At 39.7% G+C, this 19782-nt stretch overlaps 1 protein-coding gene, 1 long non-coding RNA gene and 1 pseudogene across 3 annotated transcripts; 2 read left to right on the plus strand and 1 right to left on the minus strand.

Annotated features, from left to right (window-relative positions):
- The first annotated feature begins 1082 nt into the window (after window positions 1-1082).
- LOC148195355 (putative glucose-6-phosphate 1-epimerase) lies at window positions 1083-6362 on the plus strand (annotated as a pseudogene). The gene is made up of 8 exons (XR_015781028.1): window positions 1083-1268; window positions 3414-3488; window positions 3954-4010; window positions 4093-4256; window positions 4415-4548; window positions 5166-5268; window positions 5493-5592; window positions 5708-6362. The product of XR_015781028.1 is annotated as a putative glucose-6-phosphate 1-epimerase (transcript).
- Window positions 6363-6545: 183 nt separating this feature from the next.
- LOC148195356 (uncharacterized) lies at window positions 6546-8867 on the minus strand. The gene is made up of 3 exons (XR_015780843.1): window positions 8666-8867; window positions 8478-8563; window positions 6546-6873 (listed from the first exon to the last, which is right to left on the minus strand). It is a non-coding gene; the product is annotated as an uncharacterized LOC148195356 (long non-coding RNA).
- A 966-nt stretch (window positions 8868-9833) lies between these two features.
- On the plus strand, window positions 9834-13704 carry LOC148195357 (uncharacterized). The gene is made up of 3 exons (XM_088095169.1): window positions 9834-10233; window positions 10340-10429; window positions 12255-13704. The coding sequence occupies exon 3, from the start codon at window positions 12787-12789 to the stop codon at window positions 13702-13704; it is 918 nt and encodes a 305-aa protein (XP_087951295.1). The 5' UTR covers window positions 9834-10233; window positions 10340-10429; window positions 12255-12786.
- The last annotated feature ends 6078 nt before the right edge of the window (window positions 13705-19782 follow it).

The raw sequence follows: 19782 nt of genomic DNA on the forward strand, positions 1-19782 counted from the left end.
TAAATCTAACGTTTTTCTGACTGTGTATGTGATTTGTGGACGAGCGTTTGTGGACGAGCGACGAGGACGATCGTCCAGCGAAGAGGACGCTCGTCCAGCGAGGCAGAAGAGGACGCTCGTCCAGCGAAGCGAACGCCCAGTCAGGCAGAAGAGGACGCTCGTCCAGCGAAGCGAACGCCCAGTCAGGCAGAAGAGGACGCTCGTCCAACGAAGCGAACGCTCGTCCATAACCGCTCGTCCACAAATCACATACACAGTCAGAAAAAACGTTAGATTTATAACGGCGTTAAGTGGGTAGGATTCAATTGATACAAATTTCAAAACATAGGTATCAAATGCCTACATTTTTAAAACCGGGTACTAAACAGCAAATTACCTCCGAACATGGGGACTAAGTAGGTAATTAAGCCTTTTTTTTAATAGGTTCGGAAGTTCTGTATTTACGGGTTCGTTTTAATTGAATCTTTTAATTTTAGAAATGATCAATTGAATCCCTAATTTAACATAATTAAATAATAATATCTTTTCTTTTAAATACAATGAACGGCGTTAATTTTTTAAACAGGAGACATGCTCACGTATCATTTTATTTGCAGGTGGCAGAGTCTGACCTGAATACATCGACCTCTATGAAGGATATATGAAGGATGTATGAAGGGTGAGGATGACGGTGAGTTACCGCCCTTTCTATATCACTCACTTTGCTTCTGTATCTGATTTTCTCCGACAACCAAATCTATGGCTTCCGATTCTTCTCCGAATTTCAACAACGGTTCGTGCCGCTCCTCTCTCTGTCTCTTCTTTCGGTTTTCATTTTCCGAATTTTCTGATTTGTTAATTTATTCAAACCTCCTTTCTGATAGGTCCTTCTTCCCCGACGACTCCCTTTCCAGCCCCATCAGCAACACCTTCTCTTCTCCGGAAGTAGGCGCCGCCGCCGCCGCTCCTCCACTCTCGCATTCGCCACTCCGTCGGAGCGCTGATCTCGATTCGCCTCCTCCGAACCACCCCAACCGCGCCGCGCTCCCGCTAAGGCGTCGGCGGAGGTGGGCGCGTTCCCGTCACACCTACATCCACAACATATGACGCGCGGCCTCGCTGACGGCGGCGATGGCTACGACATGGACGACGCCAAGGCCCACCTTTGTGTGGGGCACTACATAAGGGTGGAAGACGTGAACGATGCTATTCACAGGTTTTTGAGGGACTTTAGGGAAGTGTCTTCGTCGCAGGGCGAGGAGACAGTTGAACTTGCACACCGAAGGGAAGTATGAGAAATTAGGATGACGGGTTTAACCGCCTATGCCCTCTACATCAACCTCCTCAACCGCCACGCCTTCTCCTTCTCGTCCAGGAATGGATATATGAAGGATGTACTGAAAGAACAAACCTTGTCCCAGGAAGCTTCAGGATCAAACAATTTGGCAAATTTTGAAGGCGAGAAGTGACCATCCTATTTAACCTATTTTTATTGTGGGAATTTCAATTCTTTTTTGTGTGCTCTGTATCAGTATATTAAAAAGAAAGAAATGGGTCAGTGTTCCGTGCTAAAAGAAAAAAGAAAGAGAAATTGAAAGATAAGCCGGGATTGCGGTGACAAATCCATTTTGCACACCTCATTGGAAGAAATACCGAACATCTACGCATGCCCTAATAGTATGCTGAAGTGATGTGATGCCTCTGTGTGTGTGTTCTGTGTTTAAGACATAAGTGTTTTTTTTTTTGTTTTTTTCTATTGGTTTACATCTACGCATGCCCTTATAATAGTATGCTGAAGTGATGTGATGCCTCTGTGTTGTGTGTTCTGTGTTTAAGACATAAGTGTTTTTTTTGTTTTTTCTATTGGTTTACATCTTGAGAGGATTCATCCATCACTTCGATTTGTTGTGCTGTGTGTTGTGTATGTGACTCTTGATTCTGTCCACCACAGTCCAAAGAAAAAGTAGCTTTCAACCCTGTACTGGAATGGTGTATATTTATTCTGGGTTTTAAATCTTGTACACAAATTAATGTAGTTTAATTGTCATTAAAAATGTTTAAATTTTTTAACGGTTTGTACATGTGTACATTTACTTTTCGTATCCACGTCCAAGAACTAGATCTCTTCAGCAGCCAACAGACACAGAATTTACAAGACCGGTTTTTGCTCCTTATTCTTAAGCTTCTGTAAAGTTTATCTCGCCTTCACACAACATTGCCACCTACCATTTGCGGTAGTTTTTTTGGTTTTTCAAATCTTGGGGTTGTTGAAAGTTCTGAACTTTCTTGATTCAATTGCAGTATGGTCTTGAATGCATACTTCTAAGAAAAGGGTACCTTTCAACTTTTTGAACGCTCTTCTTCGTCATGTATGTATCTATGTACTTGATGAGCATGTGCTGCCTCGTGTCATTGGATGTGTGAATTTTCTTAACTCATTTCACAGAGGTCATGCATTATTCTGGCTCCTACTGCTGCTTCTCTCTGCATCCAAGACCTGGTGTCGGTTTTAGACTTAGAATCCTGATTCCGGATTGTTGAAGTAAGTAAACTTATTACCAGTGTTTGGTAATGGGATTTATTATTCAGTATTCTCTTGAGATTATTAGTGTTGGTTTTTCTTCCTTAATTTGAATTTTCCTGAAGAATTATTGGTTATTGTATTTTGCTTATATTAAAGAAAATTTTAATTTTATTACAGCTGTAAATATGTATGTGTGTATGATATGTATGTATGCGTGCGTGATTTATTATTTACTGATAGTTATTATGTTTTTTCAGTGTTTAATTGTCTTTTTCTGCTGTGAATCTGACAAGTTTTAAGGACATGTTTGGATGTGTACCAGGTAGATTGGTATTCAATGCTAAATGTTCAGTGTAATGTTTCTCTCTTGGCTTTCTGGAGTTTTCGGGAATTCTATCACACATTCCAGATTCTTGTTTAAATAGGTTTATTGTGAGAAGAATTTTGAGTGAAATTGGGTGTTGGGATTTTGGATTTAACTGACGAGGAGGCTAATTCACGTGTTTGTTACGGTATAGGTGTGAGGTGGAGACCCCTTCAATCCTCTGGCATTTGCATGTTCCGAATTTGAGAAGCTTAATAGGATTTGCTGAAGAAATTTAGGATCTGCAGTAATTTGAATGGGGCATTCTGCAGCCGTATGGGACTATAGAGCAGCAACTGAAATTACAAAGGACGGAATGGAATTGATCAAGTTCTGCTTCGGACCCTAAGGGGTTCTCGGCACGGGTGAGAAATTGTTCATTGCAAAACTGGTGTCGGTTTTAACATTTGGTAAGTTATGATTTTAAAATTTACTATGACATCCAATGCGAATTCTTGATGTGGATAACTTGGTCTGTAAAGATATTGTAGTTGAGTAATTTAATTACTACGATTACTTAGATTAACTGTTTTTTCTCGAAATTAGGTAAGCTTACATGGGGCGCAGGTCACTTCATGGCGGAATGAGCACGGGGAAGAACTTCTATTCACAAGCAGCAAGGTATGTCTTTCAATTTTGATTGAAAATCAATTTGTACATTTTAAATTATATGAATTTTGTTAGTTGTCAGCGCTGATAAGGAAAACATGTCAATATTTCATAATCTTGCTTTCTGAAAATTTTCATTTTGGGATAATCTGCATTATATTGCAACTGGCATGTGAAGGGCATTGGCCCAAATAATCAATAAATTTAAGAAGAGTTTGGATTTTGATGAATCATAGTATTCTATGCTGTCCATCAATCACATCGATGCAAGAGAAAAACAGGGAAGAATGGTGCATTGTAGTGCTTTTGTCCTTTGGAACCACTGGGGTTGAATACTGGTATAATGAAAAACTTTGACGGCAAAACCAACTTCTTAACTGATGCTTTTGTAGGAACACAGAACTTTAATCAATTATACTTTTTAAAGAGGCAAGTAGTAATAACTAACTGTTTTGTTTCCTTTTCCATTATCTGTAGGCAATTTTCAAGGCTCCAAAAGCAATTCGAGGAGGAATTCCCATGTGTTTTCCACAGGCAAGCTTATTCCTTTTTACGTTCATTTTATATAACTTGTAACATGCATACTTACATATCTTGAGCTGAATTTGTTTCACAGTTTGGAAACTGTGGATCGCTGGAGCAGCATGGTTTTGCAAGAAATAGAATGTGGGCAATTGATGAAAACCCTCCTCCTCTTCCTGGGAATGACTCCAGTGGGAAATCCTTCATTGACCTGGTGCTAAAATCATCTGAAGAAGATATGAAGTGCTGGCCACACAGGTATGAATAGCATGATGTGACAGTATAACAGGGATATCCACTCTCCATGTGTTTGATAATTTGAATCTGGCATATATGCACTCGATATTACTTTTTCCTGTGTTTGGCAGTAAATTTCAAGCAGTAGTAATCTAACGATTGTTTAATAATTGTACCAGTTTTGAATTCCGTCTTCGGGTGTCTCTTGCAGCAGATGGGACCTGACTTTGATATCTAGAGTCAGGAATATAAATGGCAAGCCATTTAGTTTCTCATTCGCGGATCACACATACTTATTGGTTTCTGACATTAGGTATGGATAATTCTTTGTTGTACTTGGTCTGCATTCCCTTTTCTGAGTGTGTGGGATGATGTCCAACCATCATTTTTCTTTTCCATAGTAAATTGATTGCTGAACACTTGATCGGAGTTTTATTAGCACTAATGGTACTTCCTTGTTCAATATTTATAGTAGACAAATATATTTGGTTTTTGTTCTGAAACGTGTAGTTTCTGCATTTGCTGAATGCTTTAAATTGTGGGATTTTAACATTCAAGCAGATCTTAGAGGACTGTTTCTCTTCTTTAGAAACTAATAACAACTTACACTCTAATCATTTGAAACTAGCATGGATACTCTATATATTAGGTGGATTCTTCTCCGAATACTGGAATTATGAGTTTTATTCATGTCAGTTATCGGGAAATATGTAAACAAGTGATCAGTCGTAATGAAAGTACAAAGTTCTTACACAGCCTATAGAATTTGTAAGCATTTGAAGCAAACTACTGTTTGCAATGCTTGTTACCTATATAGATTCTTGTTTACATATTTTTACTTGAACTACCTCTCTTTTGATTGTTTTAGAACAGGAAATTTTATTTTAAGATTGACAATCATTATTAACGTCACATTAACAATTTTTATAGTGAGATAAGGATTGAAGGTCTGGAGACACTGGACTACCTAGACAACCTTTTCAAAAAAGAACGATTTACTGAACAAGGAGATGCAATAACATTTGAATCTGAGGTAAACCCTTCTAGGTTATATTGATGTTAACAAAATGTAGACATTTATAGTTCCATGCTGCAATTTAAGCTATTACTTCAGGTTGAGATAAATAGAGCACTATATTCCTGGCCTATGCTGCAGTTTTGTCAATCACACACAGTATCCACTACTAAAGTCTTTTGGTTTTGACACAATGAAGGCTAATGAAGATGTTTTTAATATCCATACTTCCTTCATGGCAGGCGGATCGAGTTTATCTTAGCTCTCCAAACATAATTGCAGTGCTAGATCATGAGAAGAAGCGAACATTTGTTATAAGGAAGGAAGGTCTCCCTGATGTTGGTAAGCTCTAAGTAGCAAATTTTTTCCACAAACAAAATACAAACGTAGATAAGGTTTCGAGTTGTAGAAAATATAAAATCAGTCCTTTTCATCTTAACTTTTATGGTGTGTTCAGCTGTGTGGAATCCATGGGAAAAGAAATCAAAATCCATGGTAGATTTTGGTGATGAAGAGTACAAACAGATGCTTTGTGTTGACGGGGCGGTGATAGAGAAACCGGTGAGCTTGAAGCCGGGAGAGGAATGGACCGGTCGGCTGCAGCTATCAGTTGTGCCATCAAGTTTTTGCAGTGACCGTCTTGGTCTTGACAGAAGTGGTCTTTGAGGAATTGTACAAAATGGGTCTGAGTTAATGCTGCTACTACATCCAGCAATGTAGCAGCATCTAGTTGTAGAAATAGTGCTGTTCAGTAGGAGTGTCAGGTTTTATGTTGTTATGATCTTAGGCTAGAAATAGTGCTTTATAGAGGCCTATGTTTTTTGTGAGAATGGCTTTCAAGTGTTACCAGGTCATTAGTCAGTTGGTTCCTTCTGTTCTGCTATGGATGCTCCTTCTTTAAGCATTAGATTTGTTGAGTTGGTGCCGAGTTTATTCTCTCCATGGATTTGATGATATGTTCCACGGCATGGATAATTTAGCTTTGGTGTTCCAATTTGCTTATATTGGATGGTTACGGCTATGATCTGCCTCTCATGACAGAGATAAAACGAGTGATTAGTGGACAATGTGATCATGCATCTTTTTTTGGCATTTTCCATTTTACAGTGATACGTGCATAATTCAATAACCTTCACATAAATTTTGTATACTATCACTGTTTTTATTTCATGGTTAGTTGGCTGAATTATGCTATAAATGGCTTTTAAAGTAATCTAGAAGTCAATATTTTTATTATAAATGATGTTTACAATTGAATGATGTAACATCCCAAAATTATACAGTCATCAACTATATATTCAGAATAATCACATGTATCAATAATGCAAAACAGTTTTACAAGTAAAGATAGCAGTGCTCATAAATGGCCGAACGGCCTTTCATAATTACATAATTCAACGAGCGTTCACAAAAATAACGAGGACGAACGGTTTACAAAATAAATACCGAACGTCCAGGAATTTACAATAGCAAAAGGGCGCTCGCTCACCAGCGGCCCACTATCCTAATTACGCTAACTAAAAACCGAACGCCTTCACTGTTCGGCCTTCACTTCCACTTCCACGAGATTTTCTTCTGCAATGAATCCTTCTTCAAGTGTTTGCTCCAGTGAGGTATCTCCTTCTGCTCACATCCACATGGATGATCATTGCAAGGACAAGACGGATATACATATACAGACAACACAATGGAAAATGCAAGGGTAAGCTTATTGAATTTAATTCAAGTCAAACATACATTTCATACTTATCAATTTCAGCAAGTAAATTCACAACATATACATTCAATTCATCCATTTACTCAATCAAAATCCTGATACTAGACCGACCGTCCGGACTGTATGAATTCTGTGTAGCTACGACATCCGTGCACCCAGGTGAAAGAGCTGGAATACTCGTCAGCTGCCACCTGAGGTTAGTCCGTTCTGTCCAAGTTACAGTTATGGACTAAGACCTCCTGTCATTCCCACACATGACATACTCCTCTCTACTTGAGAACGAGCACTCACGGAATATCAGGATGAACCGCCAGTTAAGCTTACCACATTCATACTTTACAAATCTCAGTTTCCAACCAAGAGTCGTTCCTCCCTGGAACGCTCGTTCAAATTCAACAATCATAATTTCAACTCTTACACCATTCACACATCTTAATCTTTCATCTTATTCACACTTTCATTCTTAGTTCCACTTTCATAAAAGGACGAACGTTCAGCCCTCTTTGTAATAAAGGACGAACGTTAATACAATACCAAGAAGGTTCGTTCACGAGTAGAATAAAACGAAGACAGGTTATTAGACGGAATTCCTTATAACTTGACTCAGTTAGATGAACTGAATCTAGTACGATCTGGAAAATACTTAGAATAATTTAAGTTCAATAACTCTGGAACGAATCCAATGGATAGATACCTCACAAACTTGTTTAGATAAATAAACCGAACACGAGTTAATTCAGGAGACAAACCGCCAGTCAATGTCCGAGCGCGAAAATAGGCATTAAATGAAGTTTTGGGCGAACGTCACTGAAGTATTGGATGAACGTTACTAGAATTACTGGACGAACGCTATTTAAATTTATGGACGAACGCTATTTAAATTTATGGACGTACGCTATTAAATTTCAGGACGAACGCTATGAAAGTTTTAGGACGAACGTCATTTATACTCATTGAATAATTATGGGAAGAGCGAGCGTTCGGTATAAGACCGAGCGCTACTTATCACGTACGCTTTGGGACGAGCGTTTTTAACAATATGACTAAGTGTTTGAATATATATATTCAGGCTTCTCAAATCTCTCATACAACTCTCAAGATTTCTACGTTTGGCCGAACGCTCAAACGTAAGACTAATATAAGAGGGCGTTCGTCCTCCACGAGAATTCTTTCCAAATGAAAGAATTCCTTTTCAATTGAATTTAACAATAACACCGAACGGTCAAAGACCGTTTGATGACGAACGTTCCATATCATATGAAAATGTATATTCAAAGTTTTATTTACATCAAATATATTTCTCGGTATATACTTTCATGCATTCATCTCATCATACCGCTCATTTTCTAGTTTAATCAAACCATAGAACAATTTCATCATTTCCCTACATCAATTCATGATCATATTCATATACCAAAAATCCAATATCATAAAGCATACTTCATACAACACGTAACGCACATGCAGTACAGTAAAATCATAAGAATTAAATCTAATAAGCTTCCCTTACCCGGATGGTGCGTTCGTTCTTCAGAAGGAAAAACCAGATTCCAGTACACTCTTCTACCCTTAACGTTCAACCCAAAACTCCTTAAACTAAAATTACAGAAAACCAATATTGGATCAGAGAAGGTGCATGCAATTCAGAATGAGGCTTGCATGATGATAATGAAGAGCAGTTAAGGACGTGAAACTTACCCGTTTCAGAATCCAAAACCGTTCGGTTTGATGGAAAGCTTAGGACGTCTGGATCTCTTCTACGGTCTCTGAAATTTGATCGGAGAAGAAGAACGTGAGTTATGGCAGAGAGAAGATGGAGGTTCTAGAGAGTAGTCAGAGAATTTGAAAATCAAGAGTTTGGGGAAGAAGACGAAGTGTGCAGAAGAAATGGGAAGAGTTTTCCAAAAACCAAGTTTCTCTTCCCAGGTAGGACGTGCGTCCATTCCTCTGCTGCCACATGTCTTCCATTAACGTTTTAGAACGTTCCAAAAATGACATCTGGCCGTTGCATGCAGAGTGAGTGCGTGTGCGTCTTTAATGGTACTGAACACGTGTCACGTGCATTAATGGAAGCAGAGTGGTGATTCAGCAGTGAATTTAATGGGACGTGACAAATGACATTGTCAAGAATTCTGATGTTGACTGTGATGTAATTGAATTCATGTCTGTATTCAATAAAGTGGGTCAAAAGTGGTGCGTCAAAAAGCAATAGCACTTCTCCTGCTTTGTACAAATGGGACCGATGGGCTGTGCATTAAAAGGTTGAAGTTGCTGAGATTCGAGACATTGCGGTTGGTTATTCAAACTATGAATCGGTATTTACTTTTTTCCAACTGAGCTTCATATGTTCATCTGCACTTATAATTATCTTAATTTTTTCATCATTTACCAGTGGTTTCTTTTAAGAGGTAAAATTTTTGTGTTCAATTATATTCTCGTTATATCACTCTCCAGTCATAATTCTCATAACTTCAAACTTATTTTTATAAATAGTTAGTATTATATATATTTTTTAATGAAGTCTGGTATTAGTTGAAAACAAACTCAAGCACCAAAATACTTTCCTTTACCATAGAAATAATCCTAAAATTCTCTTGATCATTAACTTTCAGGTTAACTTTTTCTGTGAAATTTTTTTCCCAGAAAAATTAACATTTTTCCATACAATATTATTACTTCAAATACTTTTTTTTCTTCTAAATCTGTATTAGTGATGTTTCAACTCTACCAAAAAACTTCAGTATTCCGCCCTAGCATACGTATTTAAAAGAAATAAAAAAATGTTAACTTAATTAAACTACTTTATATTTACCAGGATTTAGAAATTACTATAAATTATTTACTTTTTATATTTACATTGTGAGAACCTGATAATTAGTACACATTAAATCAATCTCTGATCACTATTTAATGCACCGTGACACGTCAAAATGCACTCACCTTTCCACTGCATGCGCCTGCCATGTGTCACGGTTGGAGCATTCTGAGAAGGTTAGTGGGAGACAAGTGGCGTGTGGAGGATGGGGAGTTTATTCTGCAGGGAAAGAGAAAAATAATTCTGGAAAAACTCTCCCTCTTCCTCCTGCATGCTTCATCTTCTTCTCAGAATTTATGCTTCCAAAATTCTCTGCCCTCTCTCTAAACTGTTTTCATCTTCTTCCTAAGAAAATTCACCAGAAAACCTTTGATCTTGTTTCAGACACCATAGAAACCTTCCCTGCACTGTGAACCTCATTCTGATCCGAACAGAATTGAGAACTGAACTGGTAAGTTCTCATCTCTGCACCTTCGTCCATTTGGTTCATGCACACCAAAATTCTGGTTGCATGCATAAGTTAGAAGTCTGATCTGCTTACGGTTTTGGTGTGTTAGATTAAGTGGAGGTGGTTGAGTGAAAGTCTGATAGAAAGCTGTAAGAGCACGAAAGAAACTCTAAACAATTGAAGTGAACTGCTTGATAAGGTAAGGGAAGTTTATATGTTTAATTTATACTGTTTGATTTATGATCTGAGATGCATGTATGGAAAGCATGATGTTTGAGTATTTTGAAACGTTTACTGATATGGAATATGATTTCTGGTTTGTTTTGCATGTGTGAAAAATATGAAGTTGAGTTGTTAGAAATGATCACTGATATCTGATATGCATTCTGGTTTGGATGAATCTGTCATGAACTGATACGGCTTGTATGAATTATATTTGATGTTGAATTTGTTTTAAATGCATGTTGAGTTGATTATGGATGAATGGAGAATGGCTATTGTGTGGTTGGAATGATTTTAAATGTTGAAATCTGCATGATGATGATGTTTGAAGGGAATTAAACCTGAAATGGAAGTATAAAGTTGGAAAATGGAAATCTGGAAAAATTCTGCTAAGTGTGAAAAATCTAAATTTTCTGATCATTCTCTGTTGCTAAAAGGACGTTCGTCACTGTACGGTCTTAGACCGTTCGGTTTTTGATTAACATGACTTAGATTGGAATTCATTCATTTGGAATGAATTCTGCTCGAGAACGAGCGTCCCCCAATTGAGTGAATGAGCGTTCGTTCTGCTCAGTATAGATCAATATTTAAAACTTTATAAATAAGTGACGTTCGGTCTTAAGTCGAGCGTTCGTCCTCAATGACGTTCGGCCTCATGTCGAGCGTTCGTCCTTATTGTTGTTCGACCTTATGTCGAACGTTAGTTCTAGAGAGCGTTCGTCCTTAACTGAACGTTCGTCCAAAGTTGGCGTTCGGTCCTATACCGAAACGCTCGTCCTATAAAGCGCTTGGGTTATAACCAGCGTTAGTGCTGATTCGTGCTTGGTCATTGACCTAGCGTTCGTCCACAGCAGGGTTCGGTTTCTAACTGAACGCTCGTCCTTATTATTGAATTCTGAGCGAACGTAATTGACGTTCGTCCAAAGTAAATTTCTGAACGTTCATTCATTGACAGTAAGAGTTGTTTCTGTACTTTAAATATTCTGGTTATTTATCTAAGTTATTCTGTAAGATAATTATTTCTTTTGATTCAACCTAAAGTTCTTGTACTCAACATCTTCTAAGTATTATTCTGAACTTCTAAATTCAATCTCATCTAAATTCTTTAAGAATTCTTAATGTCCATCAGTGAATAAGAGTTCGTTTCTTTTGTTCAGAAACGTGAAATCAAAGGTTCTGTAATAAGTTCGTTTTATTTGAGTAAAGAATGCATGACGTTAATGTTAAGAGAGTGGAACAGAATGAAAATGTGAAAATGAGAAATGTTTAATGTGGACGAATGATATGTTGAACGAATTATTGGAATTGGATTTTTACGAGCGTTCCAGGGAGGAACGTCTCTTATATGATTGAATATTGAATTGGTAAGTATGACTGTGGTTAGTTAATGCTGGCTTGGTCCATCCTGATATTCCGTGATACACCTCTTCAAGTAGAAGGGGGTAGTCATGCGTGGGAATGGCAGGAGGTCCTTAGTCCATAAGTTAACATGGGCGACGTAAGAACGGACTTACCTCGAGTGGCAGCTGTTTGGTGTTACCCAGTTACTACACCACTCGGGTGCAAGGACGCCTGTAACTACATGGTTCATACAGTCCGGACGGTCTGTCTTATTATATGCCTTTATATGATTATTATTTGATGAATTACATGCTGTATGTGTGTTTAGAAATGTAACTGTATGTGTTGATTGTATAAATTAAATATTATAAGCTTACCCTTGCATTTCCATTGTGTTGTCTACTGTACATGTATACTCCGTCTTGTCAAATGCAATGATCATCCGTTGTGGATGTGAGCAGATGGTGGTGCATCCCTTGAAGCAATGCTGGAAGAAGAAAATTTGGACGACTCCAATCTGGTTGAAGTTGAAGTAAAGGCCGAGCCTTAGAGTGCTCGTTTGATTTAGGCTGTACATGTTAGCATAGTTATAACGTTCGGCCACCTATTTTGTAAGGCCGTTCGTCTTATTCATCTCTGATTGTATTTTGGTGCACGTTAGTTTATGTATTTAAGAGCGTTCATTCTTGGTTTTATTGTATGCGTTTACACGCGTCCTCTGTACTGATGCCGTTAGGCTTTTCAATCCAGTTTTAAATGCAAAGACTGTTTGTGATTACTGTTAATTGTAATTAATTCTGAATTATAGTGATTACTGTATTTTGGGATGTTACATTAGTGGTATCAGAGCAGTTTTGTTCTTCTAAGGACACTGTAGGGTTATGAGTGCACTGTGTTTTGCTGTGTGCTTATTGCATGTTTAATGAGTTATTATTGTTTTAACTCTTGGACATAACTAATGCTCGTTTGTTTTTCTCTGCATCCAGAGAACAAATGGCACCTAGACTTCCTCCTCCTCCTCAACCGAATGAGTCCGAAACGTCCAACAACACTAGATTGTTGGAAACCGTGGTGGAAAGATTGCATCAACAGAATACCACGTTGCTGGAGCAAAACGCCACCTTGATGCAGCAAAACCAAGCTGCTATGCAAGGTTTGGAGGCCTCGCGTGTCAATTCTGAAAACACGCAAAGGCAGTTGATGGAAATCTTGGCTGCAACTAGAGGTGCGCCTGGAGCATCTTCTTCAAACGCTGCTCAACCTGCTGCCGAGTGGAGTTTGGAGAGCTTCCTGCAGCATCACCCAGCTAAGTTCAGTGGCAAGTGCCTCCCTGATGAGGCTGATCAGTGGCTGAGGGATATGGAGAGGATTTTTAACGCCAAAAGGTGTCCGGATGAGAACAGGTTGGCGTATACAGAATACTTATTAACTGGAGAAGCAAGCCATTGGTGGACGAGCACAAGGGCCATACTGGTAGACGCTCACCGCCCTGTTACTTGGGAAGTATTCCGTAATAAGTTTTATGAGGAATATTTCCCTGACAGCGTAAAGTTTGCAAAGGAGGTGGAGTTTTTACAGCTGGTTCAAGGTGGAATGTCTGTATCAGAATACACCAATAAGTTTAAACACCTTGTCCGATTCAATACAATGGCCACTAGTGAGGAGTGGCAGTGCAGAAAATTTGAGAATGGTCTACGCAGTGATCTGAAGGTTGTGATTTCCAGTTTATGCATCCGAACGTTCCCTGCCATGGTGGAGAGGGCTAAGGTACTGGAAAAGAATTTAGCAGAGGTGGAACGGTATAAGAAACAACAAACAGTAAGGGGGCCAATTGTCTCAAGGGGGAGTGTGAATCAGAGAGGATCCCCTTACGCTCGCCAGCAGCCAACACAAGTGGATCTCAAGCCTTGATTCCTGCTGGACAGTCTGGACAGCAAGGTAGTATCACTTGTTTTCAGTGTGGAGGGCCACACTACCGTTCATCATGCCCTCAGTTGGCGAGAGGAAAACATTGTGCTCGTTGCGGAAGAAGTGGACATGGAACGAATGAGTGCAACTCTGGTGGGAGAGCAGTGATGAGGCCGCCAAACGCAGGAAGAAATCAAAGGAAGGGGTGGTCGAGCCCAAGCTACTGGGCGTGTGTACGCAATTACTGGTGCGGAAGCAGCAAGTTCAGGTACACTTATCACCAGTACTTGCTTGTTATATGGAATGCAATGTTGTGTGCTGTTTGATTCGGGGGCGACGCACTCCTTCATCTCGAAGGCGTGTGTTGAAAAGCTGGGAATAGTGGAGAGAGATATGCAGTTTGAATTGGTGGTATCAACACCAGCGGCTGGAGAGCTTAGGACATCTACCGTATGCATTAGATGTCCTATTGTGGTAGAGGGGCATAGTTATAAGGTGAATTTAATCTGTTTACCTTTGAAGGACTTGGAGATAATTCTAGGAATGGATTGGCTAGCTGCCAACCATATTATTATTGATTGTGGCAAGAAGGAATTAGTGTTTCCTGAAGAGGATGAAGAATACTTGGGTGTAACTTTCGGTCAATTGAAGGAGGATATAATGGAAGGTGCAAGCTGTTTTCTCATCATGACGCATGAAGATAAGGAGTTAAGGGGGTTGGCAGAAGCACGGATGAACAAGGGGAGCAGTATTGAGAGCACGGTCGTGAAGGAATTTCTGGACGTATTTCCAGAAGATACCAGGATTGCCTCCTGTTAGAGAGATTGAATTCACCATTGATTTGGTGACAACAGCTGCACCTATATCTGTTCAACCTTACCGGATGGCGCCTGCAGAATTGACCGAGCTTAAGAAACAGATTGAAGAACTTATGGAGAAGCAATTCATCAGACCAAGTGTATCACCATGGGGAGCTCCTGTACTCTTGGTGAAAAAGAAAGATGGTAGCTCTCGGTTATGTATAGACTACAGGCAATTAAATAAGCTGACCATCAAGAACAAATACCCGTTGCCAAGGATAGACGATTTGCTGGATCAGCTGCATGGAGCAACGGTATTTTCAAAAATTGATTTGCGTTCAGGATATCACCAAATAAGGGTTAAGGAGGACGACATCCAGAAGACAGCATTTAGATCACGTTATGGACATTATGAGTACGTGGTCATGCCATTCGGAGTAACGAACGCTCCAGCCATCTTCATGGATTACATGAACCGGATATTCAGACCCTATTTGGATAAGTTTGTAGTTGTGTTTATAGATGATATTCTCATCTACTCCAAAAGCAATGCCGAACATGAGGAGCATTTGAGAACAGTACTAACCGTATTGAGGGAGAAAGAGTTGTACGCAAAGCTGTCAAAGTGTGAATTCTGGTTAAAGGAGGTGCAGTTTTTGGGACATGTGATCTCGGCTGAAGGCATTTCAGTGGATCCCTCTAAGGTGAGAGCAGTGTTGGATTGGAAGAGCCCTCGTTCAGTCACAGAAGTGAGGAGTTTTGTGGGGCTAGCAGGCTATTACAGACGTTTCATAGAGGGGTTCGCCAAGATAGTGGCTCCACTTACTCAGTTGACTAGAAAGGATCATCCATTCGCTTGGACTGATGTGTGTGAGGAACGGTTCCAAGAGCTGAAGGCGAAACTGACGAGCGCCCCAGTTTTAATTATTCCAGACACGTCCAAGCCATTTGAAGTATACTGTGACGCTTCTCACCATGGTTTAGGCTGTGTGCTCATGCAAGAGAGACGTGCAGTAGCTTACGCGTCTCGCCAGTTGAAGATTCATGAAAAGAATTATCCCACTCACGATTTGGAGTTAGCAGCAGTTGTGTTCGCATTAAAGATTTGGAGGCACTATCTATACGGATCAACATTTCAAGTCTTTAGTGATCACAAGAGCCTCAAATATTTGTTTGATCAGAGGGAGCTGAATATGAGGCAAAGACGTTGGTTGGAGTTTTTAAAAGATTATGATTTCGAACTGCTGTATCACCCTGGGAAAGCCAATGTAGTGGCAGACGCTCTGAGCAGGAAGGCAGTGCAAGTTTCGTTTATGATGGTGAAAGAGTTTAATTTGGTGGAGAGTTTTAGGGATTTGAGATTACAATTTGATCTAGGAGCGGATGTGATAAGGTGCTGTAATCTTAGAATTTCCAGTGATGTGTTTGACAGAATTTGGATGAAGCAAAGAGAGGATGAAGAATTGGTGAAGATCTTTGATGCACTCGGTACAGACAAAGCTAAGGAGTTTAATGCTGGAACAGATGGTATGTTACGTTACCTTGGTAGGACGTGCATTCCCAACGATGGCGAGCTGAAGCGGATTATTTTGGAGGAAGCTCATCACAGTCGTCTTAGCATGCACCCTGGCATGACTAAGATGTATCAAACCTACGAAAATCGTTTTGGTGGCCTGGAATGAAGAGTGATGTTGCACGCTTTGTGGCATCTTGCTTGACCTGTCAACGTGCAAAGGCTGAACACCAACGTCCAGGAGGGTTGCTTCAATCACTGGAAATTCCAGAATGGAAGTGGGACAGCATCTCCATGGATTTTGTGACTCACCTGCCACGAACAGTGAGGAATCATGACTCAATTTGGGTGATCGTGGACAGACTAACGAAGAGCGCTCACTTCCTACCAGTGAATTTGAAGATGTCAATGACGAATTTGGCTAAGTTGTATATCAAGGAGATCGTTCGTCTTCATGGAGTGCCCTCAAGCATCATTTCTGACCGAGACACGAGATTTACATCTCGGTTTTGGCAATCACTGCAAGGCGAATTGGGAAGCAAATTGCAGATGAGTTCTGCATATCACCCTCAGACGGATGGCCAATCTGAGCGAACCATCCAGACTCTTGAAGACTTGTTGAGGACATGCGTTATAGATCATGTGGGAGTGTGGGATGAAGTTCTGCCGCTTGTTGAATTCACATATAATAACAGCTATCAAGCAAGCATAGGAATGGCACCGTTCGAAGCTCTTTATGGAAGAAAGTGTAGAACTCCTCTGTGTTGGTTCCAAGAAGGTGAAACTGCATTAACTGGACCAGAATTAATTCAGCAAACAACAGAAAAAGTGAAACTGATCCAGGAGCGATTGAAGACGTCTCAAAGCAGGCAGAAATCGTATGCTGATAAGAGGAGAAGACCCTTAGAATTTGCTGCTGGAGACCACGTGTTTCTAAGGCTGAATCCTATCACTGGAGTAGGGAGAATTCTTCGTCCAAAGAAGCTATCACCAAAGTACGTTGGCCCTTATCAAATTCTAAAGAAGATTGGAGCAGTGGCGTATGAATTGGCGTTACCACCTCAACTGTCCAACCTTCATCCAGTCTTCCACGTTTCACAACTCAAGAAGTACATGGCTGATCCCTCACACGTGCTGGAGTTAGAAGACATCCAAATTCGCCCAGACCGGACACTGGAGATGCAACCTGTTTGTGTGGAAGACAGCCGCACCAGACTCTACAAAGGCAAAGATGTTCATCTCGTGAAAGTAGTGTGGAATGCCAAGACTGGTGACTCAACATGGGAGGTGGAAAAGACTGTGAAGGAGTTGTACCCTCACCTATTCCCTGGTAAGCTTTAGAATTTTCGAGGACGAAAATTTTTGTAGTTAGGGGGAATGTGAGAACCTGATAATTAGTACACATTAAATCAATCTCTGATCACTATTTAATGCACCGTGACACGTCAAAATGCACTCACCTTTCCACTGCATGCGCCTGCCATGTGTCACGGTTGGAGCATTCTGAGAAGGTTAGTGGGAGACAAGTGGCGTGTGGAGGATGGGGAGTTTATTCTGCAGGGAAAGAGAAAAATAATTCTGGAAAAACTCTCCCTCTTCCTCCTGCATGCTTCATCTTCTTCTCAGAATTTATGCTTCCAAAATTCTCTGCCCTCTCTCTAAACTGTTTTCATCTTCTTCCTAAGAAAATTCACCAGAAAACCTTTGATCTTGTTTCAGACACCATAGAAACCTTCCCTGCACTGTGAACCTCATTCTGATCCGAACAGAATTGAGAACTGAACTGGTAAGTTCTCATCTCTGCACCTTCGTCCATTTGGTTCATGCACACCAAAATTCTGGTTGCATGCATAAGTTAGAAGTCTGATCTGCTTACGGTTTTGGTGTGTTAGATTAAGTGGAGGTGGTTGAGTGAAAGTCTGATAGAAAGCTGTAAGAGCACGAAAGAAACTCTAAACAATTGAAGTGAACTGCTTGATAAGGTAAGGGAAGTTTATATGTTTAATTTATACTGTTTGATTTATGATCTGAGATGCATGTATGGAAAGCATGATGTTTGAGTATTTTGAAACGTTTACTGATATGGAATATGATTTCTGGTTTGTTTTGCATGTGTGAAAAATATGAAGTTGAGTTGTTAGAAATGATCACTGATATCTGATATGCATTCTGGTTTGGATGAATCTGTCATGAACTGATACGGCTTGTATGAATTATATTTGATGTTGAATTTGTTTTAAATGCATGTTGAGTTGATTATGGATGAATGGAGAATGGCTATTGTGTGGTTGGAATGATTTTAAATGTTGAAATCTGCATGATGATGATGTTTGAAGGGAATTAAACCTGAAATGGAAGTATAAAGTTGGAAAATGGAAATCTGGAAAAATTCTGCTAAGTGTGAAAAATCTAAATTTTCTGATCATTCTCTGTTGCTAAAAGGACGTTCGTCACTGTACGGTCTTAGACCGTTCGGTTTTGATTAACATGACTTAGATTGGAATTCATTCATTTGGAATGAATTCTGCTCGAGAACGAGCGTCCCCCAATTGAGTGAATGAGCGTTCGTTCTGCTCAGTATAGATCAATATTTAAAACTTTATAAATAAGTGACGTTCGGTCTTAAGTCGAGCGTTCGTCCTCAATGACGTTCGGCCTCATGTCGAGCGTTCGTCCTTATTGTTGTTCGACCTTATGTCGAACGTTAGTTCTAGAGAGCGTTCGTCCTTAAACTGAACGTTCGTCCAAAGTTGGCGTTCGGTCCTATACCGAAACGCTCGTCCTATAAAGCGCTTGGGTTATAACCAGCGTTAGTGCTGATTCGTGCTTGGTCATTGACCTAGCGTTCGTCCACAGCAGGGTTCGGTTTCTAACTGAACGCTCGTCCTTATTATTGAATTCTGAGCGAACGTAATTGACGTTCGTCCAAAGTAAATTTCTGAACGTTCATTCATTGACAGTAAGAGTTGTTTCTGTACTTTAAATATTCTGGTTATTTATCTAAGTTATTCTGTAAGATAATTATTTCTTTTGATTCAACCTAAAGTTCTTGTACTCAACATCTTCTAAGTATTATTCTGAACTTCTAAATTCAATCTCATCTAAATTCTTTAAGAATTCTTAATGTCCATCAGTGAATAAGAGTTCGTTTCTTTTGTTCAGAAACGTGAAATCAAAGGTTCTGTAATAAGTTCGTTTTATTTGAGTAAAGAATGCATGACGTTAATGTTAAGAGAGTGGAACATAGAATGAAAATGTGAAAATGAGAAATGTTTAATGTGGACGAATGATATGTTGAACGAATTATTGGAATTGGATTTTTACGAGCGTTCCAGGGAGGAACGTCTCTTATATGATTGAATATTGAATTGGTAAAGTATGACTGTGGTTAGTTAATGCTGGCTTGGTCCATCCTGATATTCCGTGATACACCTCTTCAAGTAGAAGGGGGTAGTCATGCGTGGGAATGGCAGGAGGTCCTTAGTCCATAAGTTAACATGGGCGACGTAAGAACGGACTTACCTCGAGTGGCAGCTGTTTGGTGTTACCCAGTTACTACACCACTCGGGTGCAAGGACGCCTGTAACTACATGGTTCATACAGTCCGGACGGTCTGTCTTATTATATGCCTTTATATGATTATTATTTGATGAATTACATGCTGTATGTGTGTTTAGAAATGTAACTGTATGTGTTGATTGTATAAATTAAATATTATAAGCTTACCCTTGCATTTCCATTGTGTTGTCTACTGTACATGTATACTCC

The sequence above is a fragment of the Vigna umbellata genome, chromosome 7 (assembly GCF_029865625.1).
Source record: "Vigna umbellata cultivar VRB3 chromosome 7, Vumbellata_1.0, whole genome shotgun sequence".
In the NCBI taxonomy this organism is placed as follows: domain Eukaryota; kingdom Viridiplantae; phylum Streptophyta; class Magnoliopsida; order Fabales; family Fabaceae; genus Vigna; species Vigna umbellata.

Excerpts from the sequence above, each read along its gene's own strand:
- LOC148195357 (XM_088095169.1), top strand. The coding sequence starts at position 12,787 with ATGGCACCTAGACTTCCTCCTCCTCCTCAACCGAATGAGTCCGAAACG.